We start from the raw sequence: 19,158 nt of genomic DNA on the forward strand, positions 1-19,158 counted from the left end.
AAAATGTTAGTCGAGTGGATCATTGACATCTCGTTTGGCTACACTGACTTTAGATTTTACATATATATTATATTCATGCACAGACTTGAAACACAGATTGAACAATACTACGGTATAATCACAGATTATATGAAAACAGATAGTGCACTTCGATGTAAACAAAAAATGGTTGATAAGATCACCGCCAAGGCACAGATTATATGAAAACAGATAGTGCACTTCGATGTAAACAAAAAATGGTTGATAAGATCACCGCCAAGGTCTCCGCCGAAATCAATGTGACTATTTTAGCGGACTTAAAATATTTGAATTATACCGTATACTGGTGGCACACTTGATGGTGATATACTGATATAGTGATATCCATAAAATCAAGACATACAAAACCTCAAACAAATTTTTTAATTTTTCATTGAACACTCGTGTTTTAAAAATCTCAGTTTTTTCAAAATGACTTCTTGTGCAGTTAAATTTTGCAATAATAAAATGTCAAAAACCACAGACATTAGCTATTTTAGATTCCCAAGTGACTTATCGAGGTGAGTATTTAGGTTTATTATATAATTTTAATCTGTATATCTTATGATTTGTTGTGTTACTATTTTATTATATTCTATTATAGGTGTAAACAATGGATGGAAAAATGTCAAACATTACATTTATTAGGAAAAGATCCTGCTTCTTTACAAAAGAGTTATAGAGTATGTGGTGTTCATTTTGAAGACCATATGTTTTTAAATCCCAGGAATAAGAACCGTCTTACAATGAATGCTGTACCAACAATATTTAGTGGTAAGACTTTTTGTTATTTAAATTAATATATTTTATACTAAATGGAAACTTCTAATTTGGTTTTGCTTTTGCTTATGCTTTTATGCTGCTGCTACACGGCTGAGAGATGCATATGGATTGTTCAGCTACTGTTACGGACCCATACTGTCCATACTAAAAATTACCTATACATAAGGTTGTGCAATGACACATTTTCGTAAGTTTTAAATTAATACTGCATAAGAATCATGTATTGGAATACTCAGTCTTTCTGGGACCCCTCGTATGACGGAGTCGCCAGACGGTTAGGGATATCCACGACATTCAGAGGCAGGTCGTAACACCACTCAACATCTTTTATTGTAAGGTTATATTTTAAGCTTATATTATTATTATGTATTATATTTTAATTAACTATGTATTTTTTATATTATTGTAATCTTTTATAAAAAAATATATGTTTTTACATGCTTAATTTGGTGTTTTTTCCAAAGAAATTTTATGGAAATGTTTACTCAACATTTTGGTGGAATCAGAATTTACCTATCGTATTTACTTTTAATGTTATTGTTTATAAACCACGTAAAACCTAATAATAAAGTAATTTCAAACATTAGTGTATCGAAATGACTCAAAATTGATTTTTTGAATACATTTTTTGTTCATTCGGTGTGTAATAACGCAAAAAGATTACACAACAAACAAAAAGATTTTGGTGAAATCAGGAATAACATATCTTTTGGTTTGGAAGAACTTATGACAAAAACTGAAATACCTACGTATAAAACGTGAGTAAGTTATCCAAATTTCAAAAATATTGTATGAATGTATATCAAATAAATTAGCATTGGCATTTGTGGTAACACTGATTTGGGCGGAAACCAATTAGAACACCGTATTCATTTTTTGCATTGCGTTATAGGAAGTGCACTATCTGTTTTCATATAATCTGTGGTATAATTATGGTATCAATAGTATCGTATGTTGCATTCATATGATAAAATATAAAATATATTTATCGTTATCATGTGTTTTAAATTCTTATCTATGTATTCCGTGGTCTAAAGATAGGTAATAGACTAATAGGCAAATACTAAATAGGCAATAGCCAGTAGCCACGATTTACATTTTGGCATTTTCAATTTTGTAAATAATAATACAAGATGAATAAGGCAATAGATAGTGTAAATGAAATTAATAATTATTTTCTACTTTTTTTATTGCATAGGTTAAACTAGATTGCTCAGTTTGCTGGTACATATTATCTATAGCTTAATAACTTTTTTTTTTTATTGTGGTCAATCTTTGTAATTTGTATATTTATGGCGTTGAATTTAGTTTTCAGTTAAACTGAATCCCTTTATGTCATGACATCTGAAATTATTTCTAACCAATGTCGAATGTTTACATTAAATGGTTATAGCTCATTATGAGTACAGATCATAGCTATGTAAGTATTTATATTATTGTCACCAGCCATCATATTATACCACATGACATTTAAAATCTTGTTATTTTTTTTTCAGATAGATCTTAATGTATATGATTTAAAAAAATCAGATCAAAGCTCAACCATGTTAAAAGAGCTTCGTCAAAGCTTAAGTTCTTCTCATGCATACCGCATTTCAAATTCTACTATACGTTTTCAAACACATTTTGTTATTTTTGTCTCATTAATTGGTATTTTATTCTTAATAGTACTGTATAATATGTCATATACAGCACCCAAACTTGTCAGTTATAGCCTTAATCGTCCACATGATAAATTTGTACACAGATTAACTAAATCAAAGTATCCATTGTCTCTACCAGTTTCTATTGACAATGTGGGTATGAAATTTCGTATAGCTATTATTAGTGATTTAGATAAAGCATCTAAAAGTCAAACTGAAAAAAATATGTGGTACAGCTATTATAAAAAAGGATTCCTTACTTGGTATACAACTAATAACTCTATAGAACTGGTATGGGACCTTGAACAGCCTAAAATATTGAAATCATCTATATCCATGGGAGGCCGAGGAATGGAACTTTCGGAACTGGTTACATTTAACGGCAAAATATATTCATTTGATGATCGGACAGGTATCATTTATAAAATTAATGAAGATGATACTGTTTTACCTTGGATAATACTTATGGATGGAGATGGAACTGATTTTAAAGGTATATGTTATACCACAGAATAAATTAAATAAATAATTTGATTCTGTGATTTTACATTAATTTATTTGATATATTCTAATAATTACTGCTTTTGTTTATTTTTATCCATATAGTATTATATGGAGAGTTAAACTTAATATATTTGTAATAATTGAAATAATAATGTGATATATTTAATACTATAATATTGGAATACATTTTGTACAAACTCCCATTAAAATTGTTGTTGATTAAATATAGTGTATACAACGTATATTTGCAACATGTTAAGCAATAACAGTTCTGGTTACTTAATTTTAAATTGTTAATCACTAAATAATCCAAAAATTTAAACAATTGGTACATCATGTTCATAGAATAACCATTTAATATGAATGAATACATTTTATACATAATTAAATCTAAAACAATAATCACAGCAAAAATTTTACAAACCTGTCTATAATAAATTGAAAATAGGCAATAATAGCTTTTTAGATTTTACTAATATTTTTGAAATAACTTGATGTGCTAGTGGCATTTTTTTATTTGTTTCAAATAAATTATATCTGATGCATTTGATTGTCAAATGATTTAAATATATAGATTTAATTAATGATTAGCTTGCAATTTTTATTTTACGAATTAGAATCATAAATAAAATCTCAACCTATTTTGAGACTAAGTAACAATTCCTTGAAATGTTTTTAGATATATCTCAGACCTTCAACTACGTATATTAACAGAAATACAAAAAAAGTTATTCATGCTTAAAAAACACAAAATTAATGTATTATATTGATATATATATATATAAAATGATATCGAAAAAATAAAAACGATATTGCACAGACAAAATTCTTCTTTTTATGTGGTGACAATTTCGTTTCTTAGTTATAACTTTATCTTTCTCAGTTCTTTCCCGCGCCAAACAGTTTTTGCAATGTTACGCACTTGTAAGATGGAGACAGCACATGCGGTTGTAGCGTTCTCATAAGCTAAAACACTTCCTCCCTTTGCCATATTATTTAATATTAAAATAATTTCTAGAAAATCTGTCACTTTCAGTCGGTCAATAAATAATTATTCAACTGTATAGAATATTAAAGCTGAAGTCCCCTTGGGTAGTCCTATACCTTTCTCCTACACTTTATAATATATTTACCTCTGATATACCTATAGCAACCAAACTATTCTCGCCTCATTTGCTGACAACTCTAAATATTTGGATGTTGTGTCTCAAAATCTACAATTACATCTAAATACTATAGAACCTTGGGCTAAAAACTGGAAAATCAAATTCAATAATGAAAAATCCGTTTAAGTAAACTTTTCCTGAAACAAAATGGAATGTTCCCCTCTAAAATTCAATAACCAATTTCACTTCACCAGTCAACCAAATACTTAAGTATAACTCTGGATAAAAGATTAACCTGGTCAAACCACATCAAGCAAAAACACTAACAACTGAACTCTTGCCTTTATCTACTTAGATCTCTACTTAAATAGTTAAATCTAATTTGATTCTTAAAAACAAATTACTGCAGTACAAAACTATCATCAGGCCAGTATAATATTACAGCATCCAAATTTGGGGCACAGAAAAATCAGTAAACATTCACCCTATCCATCTCTTTCAATCGATTACCTACCCTAAGACTCATCACTGGTGCTTCATAACAAACGCAACACTCCTTAATATAATAATGTCCTATAAATGCAAACAGTATATGTCCACTCTTATGTTACCGCAAATTTCACATCGACTTTAAAGAAACTCGTCTGGAGACTTTCTAAAATAGAAAAAAAGAAATAAGAATTTTTTTGAGGTTCTGTCATTAAATGGTATCCCTTTTATGTTATTCGTGTTTTTTGTATATACAATGTTGTCATCCTTATTTTTTTAACGTTTTTGTTGTAAACAGATTGAATATATTTAAATAAAAACAATTAATATTCACAAATTGAATGTACATTTAACTACTTAAAATATATCTTGTTAGATAAAACTATAAAAGTAAATTATTATTTATTATTGTAAATAATGCTTTGTTTGTTACACAAATTATATTGTTTACGATTATTTAATTAAAACTAACATGATTTTCAGGATTTAAAAGTGAATGGGCTACTATATATAACTCTGATTTATATGTTGGGAGTATGGGCAAAGAATGGACCTCTTCTACGGGAGAATTTGTTAATAATAATCCAATGTGGATAAAAATTATTAATAAATTTGGATATGTAACCCATGTCAACTGGACAGATAACTATATTGCAATTCGCAAAGCAGCCAAAATAAATTACCCTGGATATATGATACACGAATCTTGTGTATGGAGTCAAATACACAAACGATGGTTCTTCTTACCACGGAGGAGTTCATCAAAACAGTATAATGACAATGACGATGAGTACATGGCTACAAATATGTTGATATCAGCCAATAATAATTTTAATGATATTAAGGTAATTTAGTCCACCAAAGTAAGGAACACTATAACTCAATAACGTAAGGGAGTCTAGTGACGATTTTTCACAATTCTATACAATTTATAAATTGTGATACTTCAATTGCTATTTTAATAAAAATATTTTTCCAAATTACTTATTAAAACATTAACTATTAAAGTAATAAGTATGTTTTAAAAAATTTTCAAAAATATAATTTGGAGTTTTTTTCTTTTTGTCAATTTTGGATTTAGAATACTTGAACAAATTTGACCAATCTAAATAATATGTCAATATAAAATTCATCAAATATTTCAATTTAAAATATAAAGTTACATGCACAGAAAACATTAATAACTTTTATAACAGTTGTAACTAAAATTAATTTATATTCCAGAAGTATAGTTTTGTTCCATAAATCATATTAAAAAAAAAAATATATATATATATATTGGTAGGTACATTATTAAATGGTAGTTAAAGTGTTCTTGTAGAATGTGGATTCAAGGTTTACAATATTAAATTTAAAGATTTTAATTTTAATATTATTTGATGTTCATAGGTAGTACATATTGGCAAGATAGTACCTACTCATGGATATTCTAGTTTCAAATTTTTACCTGGTACAAATGATAGAGTTATTGTTGCACTTAAATCTGAAGAAGTTGGTTCAAAAACAGCTAGTTATATTACAGCATTTAATATTGATGGAACAATTATACTACCAGAAATAAAAGTAGCTGATCTTAAATATGAAGGATTAGAATTTATATGAGTCATATCAAAATGTTGTGATTTTTATTATATAAATAATGTATTTATAATGTTAACATGTGTTGTATGTTACCTATAAGGACTGTTTGAGCTTTTCTATAAATATTGAGAGTTCTTCTTGAGAAAATTCGATGAAAACATTTTCTGATATTTTTGGATTTTCTGTATTATTTGACCTAGGGCCATCCTTTAAATGCAATATAACTTGAAGTAATGGTTCTTCCAATGTGCTTAATGAGCTGCTGCCCATTACATACTAAAAAATGTAAAAAAAAATAATTTTAAGTTCCTATGTTCAACCACAGTTGAAATAATACATAACATTTATTTTATTCACAGAAGATAATTTACACAGATACTTGTTAAGATAATCAATATTTTTAGTTAAAATATAACATGTATACAAGAACATACTATAATAATATGTATGTTTATTTCTTCAATAATTAATTTTAACTGAAAAATTCAAAGAATAGGTTGTTCTGAAAACAAAATCGAACAATATAAGCTTAATTTAACTTTGAGGGAATTACGGTTATAATTTAAAAAAAATGTAGGGATGTTAAATAGATATATAAGCGTTTACATATATTATCTTAATACAACAGAACCTAATTAAAACACTTATTGGAACTTTAGGGTGTACAAATTAAATTAAATAATCAATGCAATGAGCCAAGGTACATATTATTTAATTATTGTTCAATAAAAAAATGAGTATAATAAATTATAAAAATAGTTTCTTAGTTTTCCGTGGAATTTGTTTTCATGTTTATTTTAGTCTGCGGCACAAAATAATAAGATATATTATCATGAAATATTCCAATCATATTAAATTTATATAAGTACCAATGATATGCATTATTAAACAACTTTTCAAATTAATGAGTTACTACTGTGTGTATATTTGAACGTATATATCTGAAGTTCTATCAAACCAATATGCATATTTTTATTCTTTTAACTTAAATAATCGGCCATCTAATGAAAGGAAAATGATAAACCAGAAAGTGTAGTGCCAAACCACTAACTCTTTGACCGATATCTGATACAATTTATAAATCTAAATAAAAAATGGTTTTAGTAAAAATATTGTCTGTACCCAACAATAACGTAACAACAATTTATTGGCAATCACAGAATATAGAACATTATAAAATATAATTTAAGTTTTGGATGTGCCATGAATGATCAATACATTTTTAAATATTGAATGTAGATTTAATTTTTAAGTTGATTATACAGTGCTATTTTTATTAACAAATGCTTAAAAAGATTCTAAAATGATTAACAAAACTGTGTTGGTTTTAACCAAAAGTTATAACAATTAATTCAGATGCATTATTTATTTTTTGATTCTTAAAGATTTACATTACATTTTTTTGCTGCTATTTTATCAATTTAACAATTTTTTTTGTTTGAGGAAATACAAATTTGTTGTATAATATATTAATATGTAATGCTATAGTCCTGTAAGAAATAGTTCATCTTTCTGAACAATAATATACTTTTTTAATTACTTAATAAAAAATTAACCAATTTTATAAAAAGAAATTTAAATACAATTTTTTTTAAAATAATTATATAGGTAGGTTTTGTTTATCAATCCATCTGAGATTTTTTAAAACTGCAGCTCAATTCATTTTCAGCTTTAGGTATTAAATTCAGTAACTCCTCGACATCTGTTTGGAAATCATCATCTGCCCAGTATTCAATAAGTTTCCTCAAAATTATTCCGATTTTCTTTCCATCTTTCACCCCATGATTTTTAATCATATTTCCTGTAATAGGAAATTTTAATGGTGTCCATTTTTGAAATTCCTCAAGAATTCTTCTATCGTTGTTATACATCAATAACTGTTCAACATACACTTTCATAACATTTTGTTTGGTTGGATTTTGTATAATTTTAATTTTATTCATTTTAATGGTGTCTGGTGTCCATTTTTTATCTCTACTTTCTATTAAGAATAATCCCAAGTCTCTGTCAAACACTCGAAACTTTAATCGATTGTTTAGTTCAATCATTTCTTGTGCATCTTTTAAAAATGCTATTAACATAGTAATTGGTTTTAATTTTAATCCTTTGCTTTGATTAATAACTTTATCGAACTCATCTACATTAGGTTGATCTGGAAGACCAATATATGGACTTAGGCCTAAATTTAAAAGAGTCTTCATAATATCAGGTCCATAGTTTCCTTCTAAAATTTTATGAAGTTCTGACCAAATCCGTTCACCAGATATATTTTTAAGTCCATTGCCTTTTTCTCGTATTGCTTCAAGTATATATTCATCATGAAGATTGGGTGCAGTAGCCAAACGACCATAAAATCTGAAGTACCTTAAAATTCTCAAATAATCCTCTGTGATGCGCAATTTGGCATCACCAACAAATCTTATTTGCCGCTTCTTCAAATCTTCATATCCATTAAAATAATCATATATGGTGCCATCCATTCCTAAGAACATAGAATTCACCGTTAAATCTCTTCGCCCTGCATCTAGTAACCAATCCTTAGTGAATTCAACATCAGCATGTCTACCATCAGTGACAACATCAATTCTCAGAGTGGTAAGTTCAAAATTAACACCATCAACATGAGTAGTTACAGTTCCATGTTTTAAACCACCTTTATTAACTATTCTAATATTTTCATTCTCCATCATTTCAATCATTTCATCAGGGGTGGCTGTAGTGGCAAAATCCAGATCAGTAGGAGTCTTGCCCAACAGAATATCACGTACTGCACCTCCACAAAGTCTTATTTCGTACTTGTACTTGTCAAAAACTTGTAAAACTTGGGTAAGTTGTGGAGAAAATATAAAACCGTATTGTGAACTTTCAAGCTTCATGATTGCTGGTGTTGGTCGTGGTTTAAGATTGTAACTAACGACTGGATTTATAAAACTCAGAAAACGAGAAGGATATGGTTGATATGGACGTAATGAAAACAGTTTAAACAAATAATTCATAATAAAATATAACAACACATCAAAAGAAAATCTTTCATCATAAATATTAAATTACTAAAATGAACATCTATACCTCAAAAATTTACCTTTAATTTCCAGTCAAAATCTACTAAATGTTTATCCATTATTTGAATTTTTTTCTATAATAACAACCTAGGTATCTGACATGGGAAGATGTCAGAACAGTAGAACACTGAACAGTGAACACTCGGAACGCATTGTAAATATTTTTATTTATTGAAAATTATCAAAAAGTATACATTGTACAATAATTTTTTTCGAGGAATAAATTGCTTGAAGTGGAGCGCTTCGATACGTACCGGTTAAACAACATTTAATTCATGTCATACAGTTGTTGTAAGTTCTTGCGATATACCAGCGATTCATTTACTTATCTTTGAGCGATACGTACCGGTCCGTAAAGAATTTTCTTCCCAAATATCGTATTGTAAATTAAATATTGATGATAATTTAGGTATGTCAGTTTGAGTTCTCGAAAACTGCCTGCACTGGTGAGGTTTTAGAGGTTATACAATTACATTTTAATCGATATTTATCGATTTCAAAAAAGTAATGATGAGTTATTTAATTGAAGAAAAGTCATTAACAAATTTTTATTCAGCTTAAAATTAACCTGAAACTATTTGAATTTATTTAAATCCATAAAATAATATTTAGAGCAAGTGATAATTTATAAAATTAATTATTTAAGCAACTTATTTAAACATCGATAAATTATCTTTGTCCGATTGTTTTGATATCACTGTAGTCCGCGTTGCAAGTTGTAATGTTTTCTTTCCGTTTTTCGTGCGATTTAATCCGTGTAACATTTTGTCATTCTCATTTTACCATTTTTGAAGTTTTGTTGCCACTTGCCACTTGCCAAACCAAATTCATTAACTTTTTTTCAGGACGTCAACTGGTGACTACCTAACAGAATATGGTAAGCGTTTTATAATGAAATGACTATGAAAAATTTTAAACTTTAGTTTTATGTTAGTATACAATATTTCTATGTAATACTCGCACAGCCTAACCTCCATTGCTCTATCTTGTCACATGGTTTTTTGCTCAGAACGTCTTTTATAATTAACATTTTATTAATGTTTTCGTGGTACATGATTTTTCTGTTTGATCGCTTAGTATGCATCTTATTTATAATATCTGGTTTAATACTTACTTTTCGATATTGCGCGTGTTTAAAATATTTTTTAATTACCTAATAAAGTAGGTAGGTAGTTCAAACAGATTGAAAACATATTAAATAATCTTTAGCAATTTTTTCATAATTTTAATCTTATTTTACATACTTCTATATTGGATTAAATGTTATGATAATTAATACAACTTTGAATGAAATGTAATATTGAACAATTATCAATATGCTTACTTAATTTACATTATTTTAACAAATGATGAACCTTACAGGCTGATCATTTAAGTGATTGTATATTAAGGGACGTAATTCTGAAGATTTTATAATTGTTTAGCATGTACCTGATATTGTTTATGATTTAATGATGAATCTTATATACTGATAATTTTAGTGATTATATATTAAGGGACGTAATTCTGAAAATTTAATAAATTTAACAGTAATATCAATAATAATTTAATGATGAATCTTATGTACTGATCATTTTAGTGATTATATATTAAGGGACGTAATTCTGAATAATATGTTATATTGATAATAATTTAATGATGAATCTTATGTACTGATCATTTTAGTGATTGTATGTTAAGGGACGTAATTCTGAAAATATAATAAATTTAACAGTAATATCATTAATAATTTAATGATAAATCTTATGTACTGATCATTTTAGTGATTGTATATTAAGAGACGTAATTCTGAATATGTAATATTGATAATACTTTAATGATGAATCTTACGTACTGATCATTTAAGTGAATGTATATTAAGGGACGTAATTCTGAAGTCAGTATTGTTAATTAAGCCTTAATCATTATGTACCTATTATGAGGTCTTTATTTTGTTAAAATAAAATCAAGTAAATTTTGTGTCATATCCATTACCCATAAAAATGTTTATATTTTGTCCTAGGGAGAATATTAACCTGAGTAAATTTACTATTTTGTATTGTAAATTATAATAGTAGAAGGCAGATATGAAAATTCTTTTCTTACTTTATTTTCCTCTATGAAAGATAGTGAAAGAGTGGTATGTTCTGATATTAAATTAAAAATCAATGGCTTGAATGATATTAGTTAAAACATAAATTCCATTTCATCCTTAAGGAAACAAAACTAAAGTTAATAACTAGACTTGGTCTTTATTTTATTAATATTAATATTTTACTTTTCAGCCGCAAGAAATCAAGGAAATCAAAGATTTTCTCCTGAAGGCTAGAAGGAAGGATGCCAAATGTAATAATTGTGTTTTCTAATTAATATAGCTGTACTTACATGTATTTAATTTATATTATTTATATAGCTGTCAAGATTAAGAAGAACATTGAAAATGTTAAATTCAAGGTTCGTTGTTCTCGATTCCTTTACACCTTAGTAATTACAGACAAGGAAAAGGCAGAAAAACTTAAACAATCATTGCCTCCTGGTAAGTTATTTGAATTAAATACTATTAATTTATTATATTTATTATTTAATTTTTTATTGTAGGTCTTCAAGTGAAAGAGATCAAATGTAAAAAAATGAACACTGACGATAAAGAGAAAAAATGATAAGGTTGCTGTGGATTAATGTTTATATTAAATATAATTAACTTTATTACATGTAAATTGTATGTTCTTTTTCATTAAGTTCCTATAAATTATCAATTAAGAAAACAGAACAATGATGAATATGTGATAAACATGGCAATATTAATTGTAATTTCCATAACGGATATTAGCTTACCAACACAGATTAAGAGAAATGCTTTACTTGGCATTTGCTATGTTAAGTTATTTCTCTTGAAAATAGAGGATTAGAAATATATCTTTTAAAATTGTAATTGTCTTACTATTTAGATAAAAGTACAAAGTTGCTAGTATATGCGATTATATATGGTAGGAATTATTATTTGTTTATGTTAATCAGTATTGGTTTACTATCAAAATTAATATTCTATAATATGACCTATTACAATGTTTATCAATTCATTATTTTTGTTCCATATTTACTTGAGTTAAATCAAATTGGGCATCAAAATAAAACTAAACAAATTATAAAAAAGGATGCTTTTTTCTCACCATTAATAAGACATTAAGTTATTGTACTATATGTTTATGATCAATTATTTAATCCAATATTGTAAAAAAATTAACTTTCTAGCATTGGGGGCTGCGTGCTGCAAACCCTCTTCTCAGACAAGTAATTACTTGTCTATATTTTATAAAGTCTAAATTTTAAATGCACAATGATTTGTAGGTATACCTGGCAGTTGTTAATGTAATAGAATTTTCAGTGAAAAAACTAAATATTCTTTAAATATTTTTAATCCTCTAATGGTATTTAGTAAACGATATAAGCCATCAGATGATCATAATTCATAAAAAGTGTTTATGACTATATTAAATTTCCAAAATAGAAATTGTTTTCAATTTGTGAATTTTTTCTTTTCATGAGTTTTGTTTGGAAATGCATTGTAAAGTATATCCACTTCTTCTGAAGTACCTCTTCAGTATTTACTTATAATCTAATACTTGTGAACTTATAATAGTGGCCACAGAAAATTATTTAGAGTAGATCATATGCGTATCGTGAACTATAGTCAGTGACCGTAAATTTCTAATATTTATTAATTTTTATACAAACTTTAGAAAACAAAAATGAATAGACCACTTTTGTTAGGAAAATATGTACGCTAATGAATTAACGATTGATTGTATTATTACAATAATTTCATTAATTCATTAATACTAATTAAAATGTATTTACGACTGGCCTGTAGCAATGGTCCACAAAATTTTTCCATCAAAAATATAATAAAATTTGTACTACTAAATAATCTGCAAATTATGTTTGACAAATACTATCAACTGTTTTGAAGAAAACAGCTAAAATACTGACTACAAGTTAAAAGGTACCTCATAATAAGTTTGAAAAATTAAACTTGTTAATGTTTGCATTATATTAAACAAAAAATTACACAAATGAATTCTTCTCAAGTACTGGCAAAAAGTAATCGCCAATAAAATGTGCCTTAAAAGTACATCATATCCGTATGTAACGTCTCCATCTTAACAACACTTAATATATCAAAATGTCCAGCAATTTCAATTTAGTGTTATTAACTTAAATATTAGAGTGAATTGAGCTATTATCAAACTTAAATTTAAGAACAATATTTGTCTTCTCTTGGTGATTTTTGATCATATTTTAATTGTTATGTGAATTTTGAGAATCTTCAATTAGTGATATTTTAATATTTTATATATTATACATAACACTCATTCAAAAATTAAAATATTGTAATACAGATGATCTTATACATTTAAATTTGATAATATGTCATTTAACTATAAAACAAGTATAAAAGACAAAGTTTGAACTGTACATTTTAATATATCATGCATTAGTAAGACTGAGACATTGCATACGTATATGGAATTATCTAAAGTAAACATTTGTTACAATGTCGATAATTTTGTTGAAAAAAATATTTGTAGAAAAATAAGAATAAGAATATTTTATTAATTATTATAGCTACAGATATCGGATAATATAATAATCATGTTATACATCATAAAATATTAATTCAAAATTCTTATTCCTAATAATTGTATAATATTGTCAAATTAAAATAAATCACAGCAGAATTTTTAAATTATAAAATAACAGATAATGTAATAATTAGTAAATGATCAGATAGTAAATAAAATACACATATTTCTTAAAAATAATTCAAACGTTCAACAAACAATTAAAATTTTTTATAAATACATTAACATACTACATTTAATTGATTTATTAATTAAATAATATTGAATTAATTATTTGTAAGAAGCAGCTATTTTTTGATTGATTTTAACATATAATTTCTCTTTAGAAAATAGTTTAATACCTAGTTGTACTTGATCCAATTCTTTTTCTATGCGCTTACGTTTCTCTTTCATTTTATATGAATCTGAACTGACGGGCAACATATTTAATTGCAATACCAATTCATTATAATCTATATCAAAAAAATGTATTATACGGTAAATTACTTTGTTAAATATGGATTATTTAAAACATTAACTGTTACCTTTTTTTATTTTAGCAAGATGTTCAAGACGCTCTGGTTCTGGTAATAATATATGGCCTGGAGGGCATGCTGGATCATCAAGGCCCAATTCACGCCTAATTGCCAATTTCTTCTGAATTTCTTTCTCATTTTTTTCTTTCAATGCTTTACGGTCTTTCAGATATCTATAAGAATAACAATGTATAACAGTAGTCAGTAATCATTAAAAATATATTTTAAGATTAATTTTACTTTGGTATTTCTCCAGGTTGATGATGACCAATTATGTTTTCTTTAAGTCTAACTATATTTTGTTGTTTCCTTTTGAATTTATTGTCATCTTGTTGGCGTACAGAATCAGCATTTTTTCTAGATGTAAAATTAGAATACTCTGATTCAGAATTTTCAGTTTGCACAGAAATAGTATTCATCTGTTTCATTTGAATGGTTTTAGTCATATCTGAATTTTCTGATATTGGACATCTGATAATATAATCTTTTAATTTATCTTCTTCTTCATATGGATTTACTGTTTGTGTAGCTATAACAAAACATGTTTACCGCAATATTAATATCTATCAGAATTTGTTGAGTAATAATTAGCAAGTAGTTAGTTAACTGTGATTAGGTAAATTGCATTTATGTAAAATAAAACTTAATAAAATATAGTTTTAGCTTGATAAGTAAAAATATTTATATCATTTTTTATAATTAGGTTTAAAAACAAATTGAAATATGCAGTTTTAAATGTTTTAGCATAATTTTTTCTTTGAGTTGCATAAAAGTATCTGGTATACTATTGCAGAAGTAGTTTTGACATCCATTAATCAATGATAAAATTCAGTGGCTTGGTGCAATGCCAATTTCACATTTGAATAAATTTGATATAATTCACCGATGTCATTACAAACTTGATTATGTTATATGTGTTGAAAGTTTGAAACAACCAATATCACTGTTGCAGTGTAACCAAATTAGATTTTATAACAATTAGTAGTAGAAGTAGATCAGTTAATGCTATGGGTCTATATTGATGTTGATCATTTCAAAATTAATTAATAAAGTTTATGCATATAATATATTATATTATATGTATAGGGGTAATTTATTTAAAATTTAAGTTATCAATATTACAATTTATGTGCAATTGAATACTATTATTAGGAATGTATAAAAAGTTTTGTTTTTCATTTAAAATTTTATTTTTTGGCTAATATCAGACAAAAGTAACTTTTTTTCTGTGTGGCCAATGCCTAAATAAAAATTATACATTTGAAGTTAAAAACAAAGCGAGAGTAACACAATGAAATGAAATAAAATTAATTTAATTAATTAATAGCATTTTAAGAGTCCCTACGTTAATTTTAAAAATTGGACAATTTGTATTTTTGATTCATGATAATTATCAAGATACGAGATTGGCATTTCTTTCACCAAGTCACTGAATTTAATGTTGCAACAAGTACCTTGATCTCTAAAAGTCGTTGATAATTTTTCAACATTTTTGATTCCTAATTTTTTTTGAGTAATCTTAGTTTGAGCTATTGCAGAACGAATTGATTTGATACTAGCATCAATTTGATCCAAGTCTATAGATTTTATTTTCCTTTTTGAATTTTCCAGGATAGATTCTTTATTTGCCCCTTGTCTCAATTTGAAATTCTGCAAATATTTGTAAGTATAAAATGAATTATAACATATATACAATACAAATTTAAACAAAAAATATACATTAATATTTTAAATTAACATAAATAGAATATGTTAAATTAAATAAAACAAACCCATATATAAACATACGCCTATGTTTATATATCTGTCGTTAAACACTGATATTCAGCATAATATTACCACAAATAACATTGATTCTCGTTTTTACATACTAAGTAGTAAGTAGTTAAAAATATTCACAAGTGCAGTTATATAATTTTGCATCTAATTTAAAGATATCATATATTTTATACTATGTATATAAAAACATTTTTCTTTTTAAACTAGTTTAATTTAGATGATCAGAATTATAGATTTCTTTATAGGTATTTTCCTTCTATCCCAAACTAATTTAATTGTTTATTTCAGTAACTTCAAAATATATTTGTGGCAAACTAATATTGGTGATAAAATGTATCAAAGTATCCTGACAACATTTTGTTTCTCTTTACTATTGTTTTTGTAGTGTGTATTCAGTGACAAACTATTGTGGCGGGATATCAAAACTTTTCCTATCTAGCTGGAGGTTGTAAGTTGTTCATTAAAATAAAAATTAGAGACATTCCTGTTTATGGCTATAGATAAAAATATATTGATTGGTGTGGTGTGGCAGGGTCGCACACTAAACTGCCACAATACTCCAAATGTAAGGTATGTAAACATATAAACAGTACATAATAACTGGTGTGACCAGTGTTGATAGCTACCGGATGCATGACCACCCCAGTTTTTAGCAACAAATCATTGCTACATATACAAGACTGTACCAAATCAATTCCCCACCTACAAAAACAGCTAATGGCCATTATTGTTGAGTATATGATCAATCAAAATATAAAAAAATAAATTGAATAATATTGATGTTGAAGGCATTATTAACATGGTTTAAAATAAAATGTTTTATTAAACATAGGTATTATGAATATATATTTTTTTAATTAAACATTTTTTTCTTCTTTTCTATTGGCTTTTAGAATTAACTATTACAGCTCGACAATTATATTATATACATCAATTTAAAATTATTTTTTGTTTTTATCAAGTGTAAAATATGAGTAAGTCTGCTTAATAGTTGTTAATTGCTATGTTTATATGATGGCGTTAAAACGGTTAGTCTGGTTAGAAAACTGGTTGTCATGGTTTATAATAATATTGGTATGATATTAAAAATGTATGTCTTGTAAAATAGAAAGACACTGATTTTATTGTTGCTATGATACATGAATAAATAAAAAACATATATACATATTGAAGAATGAAGAGTATATTATTAAAACTAATTGAAGTCGAATGATAGGACAGATATGTCTACAATTAATAATATAAACAGGTAAATTAATGTATTTAAAAATTAATTATTAGTTGAAATAGTAATAAATAGTAATGAATAGTTTTTTTTTTAAAATTAAAACCTGTGTAAAAAAATGTACATAGTGTACCTTAATTAATTTGAAGGATTAGGCAAAAATATACTTTTAACGTAGCTTCCGTTCAACTGCTCAATTCATCAATTCAAGAACTGAATGGTTAATATTAAGTAAAAATTTATTATTTAATACCTATGGTAAATTTATTCTAAACTGAAATATATCAATATTAGTTATTAAAATTTATCACTGTTGATATACCCTACCCTAATGCATAAAACAATGACGTGTTACATTACTTATAAATAATTAACAAAACTAACCTATCAAGTTTTTGTAATAACTTTTGGTTAAAAGCTTCTAAAATTAATAATAACCTGATACCTACTATAGGTACTAATAACTTTACCTCTTGTTAAAATAATGTATACTTATGCAATCTTAATTTTTTCCCATGGTAGATTTTATATTCTTCATTAGAGCAAAATGTCATGCTATTAAATCAAAATCTTACTTATTACAATATGGAAGTATTCAATTTATCACAATTCACAATTAATTTTATATGGTATTTACACTTAAATAATAGACTGATGGTATACCTGAATATTGGTGCAAGGTTTATTTGATGGTTTTACATTTTCTTTTGACGCCTGAGTATCTTTTGCTAATTTAGTCACATATCTCTTATTCTCTTGAATAAAATTTTTCTTGGGCTTGGCTCCGCTGACTCCTTTAATATAAAAAACCAAGTTATAAATCAACTAAAATTATTAATTTATTTGAGTATTATAATGTTAAACTTTAATAAAATACTGAAATTTACTATATTCAATAGGAAAAAAATCTCTGATTGAACACATTGTATACGATGATTTTTCTTCTTTTTTACGTAATAAAAATACACGTTATTCGATGATTAAATATCTATCATCTATCATACAATAACAATTAAGTCTTAAATTAAATTGTTAACTCTGAATATGTATAATCTACATTCTATATAAAATCATTAAAATCTATAATGTTAATAAAGAATAAAAATTTATCAACAATTTTACTATTGATCCGTTAAAAATTGAAATAACGTTTAACAAAACGATTTTAATGTAAACAAATTGTTAAAGATATCGCATCTATGAGTCTGTGAGAATAGAATATGTTATGACCTAAATACGTTATCACCAAAAAATCTCAAAGAAGTTACGTAAATATCTTAATTTATCGATTACATTGAAAATTGTAAGGATATAACAGCAGCTGTTAGGCGGGTTTTTAAATATAAAATTTATCAATGATAAAATAACGCATTTCGAAAACAAAACTGAAGAAATTTAATTCCCAACATCCCAATAGTATTTACTTTTTAGTATTTGTTAATGATAACTGATTACTGATTAGTATAGCTATAATTTTATGACGGTAGTATACCTAAAATAGGCTATACATTTAACCGAAGTGTGTGTAAAAATATTAACTATAGCCCACCTAGGTAGTAGGTATTGATTATTGTAGGCCATAAGCTGTGAGGCTATGATTTATGAGTAAATCAAATTATAGCCTTGGAGGCTGTAACTAAAATATTTATTACATTGTTTAAAACTACTTTGTTTGGTTGATTAATTAATTAATTATTGCGCTTGCAATTTGTAAGAGTAGTTAAAAATGTGTTATAAACAGTGTCTGTTAAAATTGTATTTAGTAGTATACATTTTTTTACATCGTAATAAATTACTATTTACTATTTATTGATAACTGCAAGACCATAGT

The 19,158-nt window shown here is 26.1% G+C and overlaps 6 protein-coding genes across 7 annotated transcripts; 3 read left to right on the top strand and 3 right to left on the bottom strand.

Moving 5' to 3' along the window:
• The first annotated feature begins 365 nt into the window (after positions 1–365).
• Positions 366–1,246, top strand: LOC149057880 (52 kDa repressor of the inhibitor of the protein kinase-like). Its single transcript, XM_089223840.1, has 2 exons — positions 366–539; positions 623–1,246. Exons 1-2 carry the CDS (start codon positions 451–453, stop codon positions 816–818), a joined length of 285 nt encoding a protein of 94 aa, XP_089079966.1. The 5' UTR covers positions 366–450; the 3' UTR covers positions 819–1,246.
• A 579-nt stretch (positions 1,247–1,825) lies between these two features.
• On the top strand, positions 1,826–6,200 carry LOC107170676 (soluble calcium-activated nucleotidase 1). Of its 2 annotated transcripts, XM_015520845.2 has the most exons (5): positions 1,826–2,025; positions 2,110–2,221; positions 2,298–2,937; positions 5,027–5,388; positions 5,933–6,200. In XM_015520845.2, exons 2-5 carry the CDS (start codon positions 2,201–2,203, stop codon positions 6,143–6,145), a joined length of 1,236 nt encoding a protein of 411 aa, XP_015376331.2. In that variant the 5' UTR covers positions 1,826–2,025; positions 2,110–2,200; the 3' UTR covers positions 6,146–6,200. The 2 variants fall into 2 exon arrangements, with proteins under 2 accessions (XP_015376331.2, XP_089079964.1); XM_089223838.1 differs by having other exon boundaries at positions 1,828–2,221; positions 2,302–2,937.
• LOC149057881 (uncharacterized) lies at positions 6,152–9,425 on the bottom strand. Its single transcript, XM_089223841.1, has 2 exons — positions 9,207–9,425; positions 6,152–6,400 (listed from the first exon to the last, which is right to left on the bottom strand). The coding sequence occupies exons 1-2, from the start codon at positions 9,243–9,245 to the stop codon at positions 6,218–6,220; spliced, it is 222 nt and encodes a 73-aa protein (XP_089079967.1). The 5' UTR covers positions 9,246–9,425; the 3' UTR covers positions 6,152–6,217.
• Positions 7,223–9,187, bottom strand: LOC107170675 (CCA tRNA nucleotidyltransferase 1, mitochondrial). The gene has a single exon (XM_015520843.2). The coding sequence runs from the start codon at positions 9,118–9,120 to the stop codon at positions 7,747–7,749; it is 1,374 nt and encodes a 457-aa protein (XP_015376329.2). The 5' UTR covers positions 9,121–9,187; the 3' UTR covers positions 7,223–7,746.
• Positions 9,426–9,901: 476 nt separating the features above from the next.
• Positions 9,902–11,882, top strand: RpL38 (ribosomal protein L38). Its single transcript, XM_015520839.2, has 4 exons — positions 9,902–10,063; positions 11,451–11,511; positions 11,579–11,701; positions 11,764–11,882. Exons 1-4 carry the CDS (start codon positions 10,061–10,063, stop codon positions 11,823–11,825), a joined length of 249 nt encoding a protein of 82 aa, XP_015376325.1. The 5' UTR covers positions 9,902–10,060; the 3' UTR covers positions 11,826–11,882.
• A 1,310-nt stretch (positions 11,883–13,192) lies between these two features.
• On the bottom strand, positions 13,193–18,469 carry LOC107170674 (uncharacterized). Its single transcript, XM_015520842.2, has 6 exons — positions 18,215–18,469; positions 17,991–18,121; positions 15,778–15,973; positions 14,564–14,852; positions 14,333–14,496; positions 13,193–14,260 (listed from the first exon to the last, which is right to left on the bottom strand). The coding sequence occupies exons 1-6, from the start codon at positions 18,249–18,251 to the stop codon at positions 14,079–14,081; spliced, it is 999 nt and encodes a 332-aa protein (XP_015376328.1). The 5' UTR covers positions 18,252–18,469; the 3' UTR covers positions 13,193–14,078.
• Between the last annotated feature and the right edge of the window lie 689 nt (positions 18,470–19,158).

The sequence above is a fragment of the Diuraphis noxia genome, unplaced genomic scaffold (assembly GCF_037042655.1).
Source record: "Diuraphis noxia isolate RWA-SAM2 unplaced genomic scaffold, SU_Dnox_SAM2 contig0003, whole genome shotgun sequence".
Lineage (NCBI taxonomy): Eukaryota > Metazoa > Arthropoda > Insecta > Hemiptera > Aphididae > Diuraphis > Diuraphis noxia.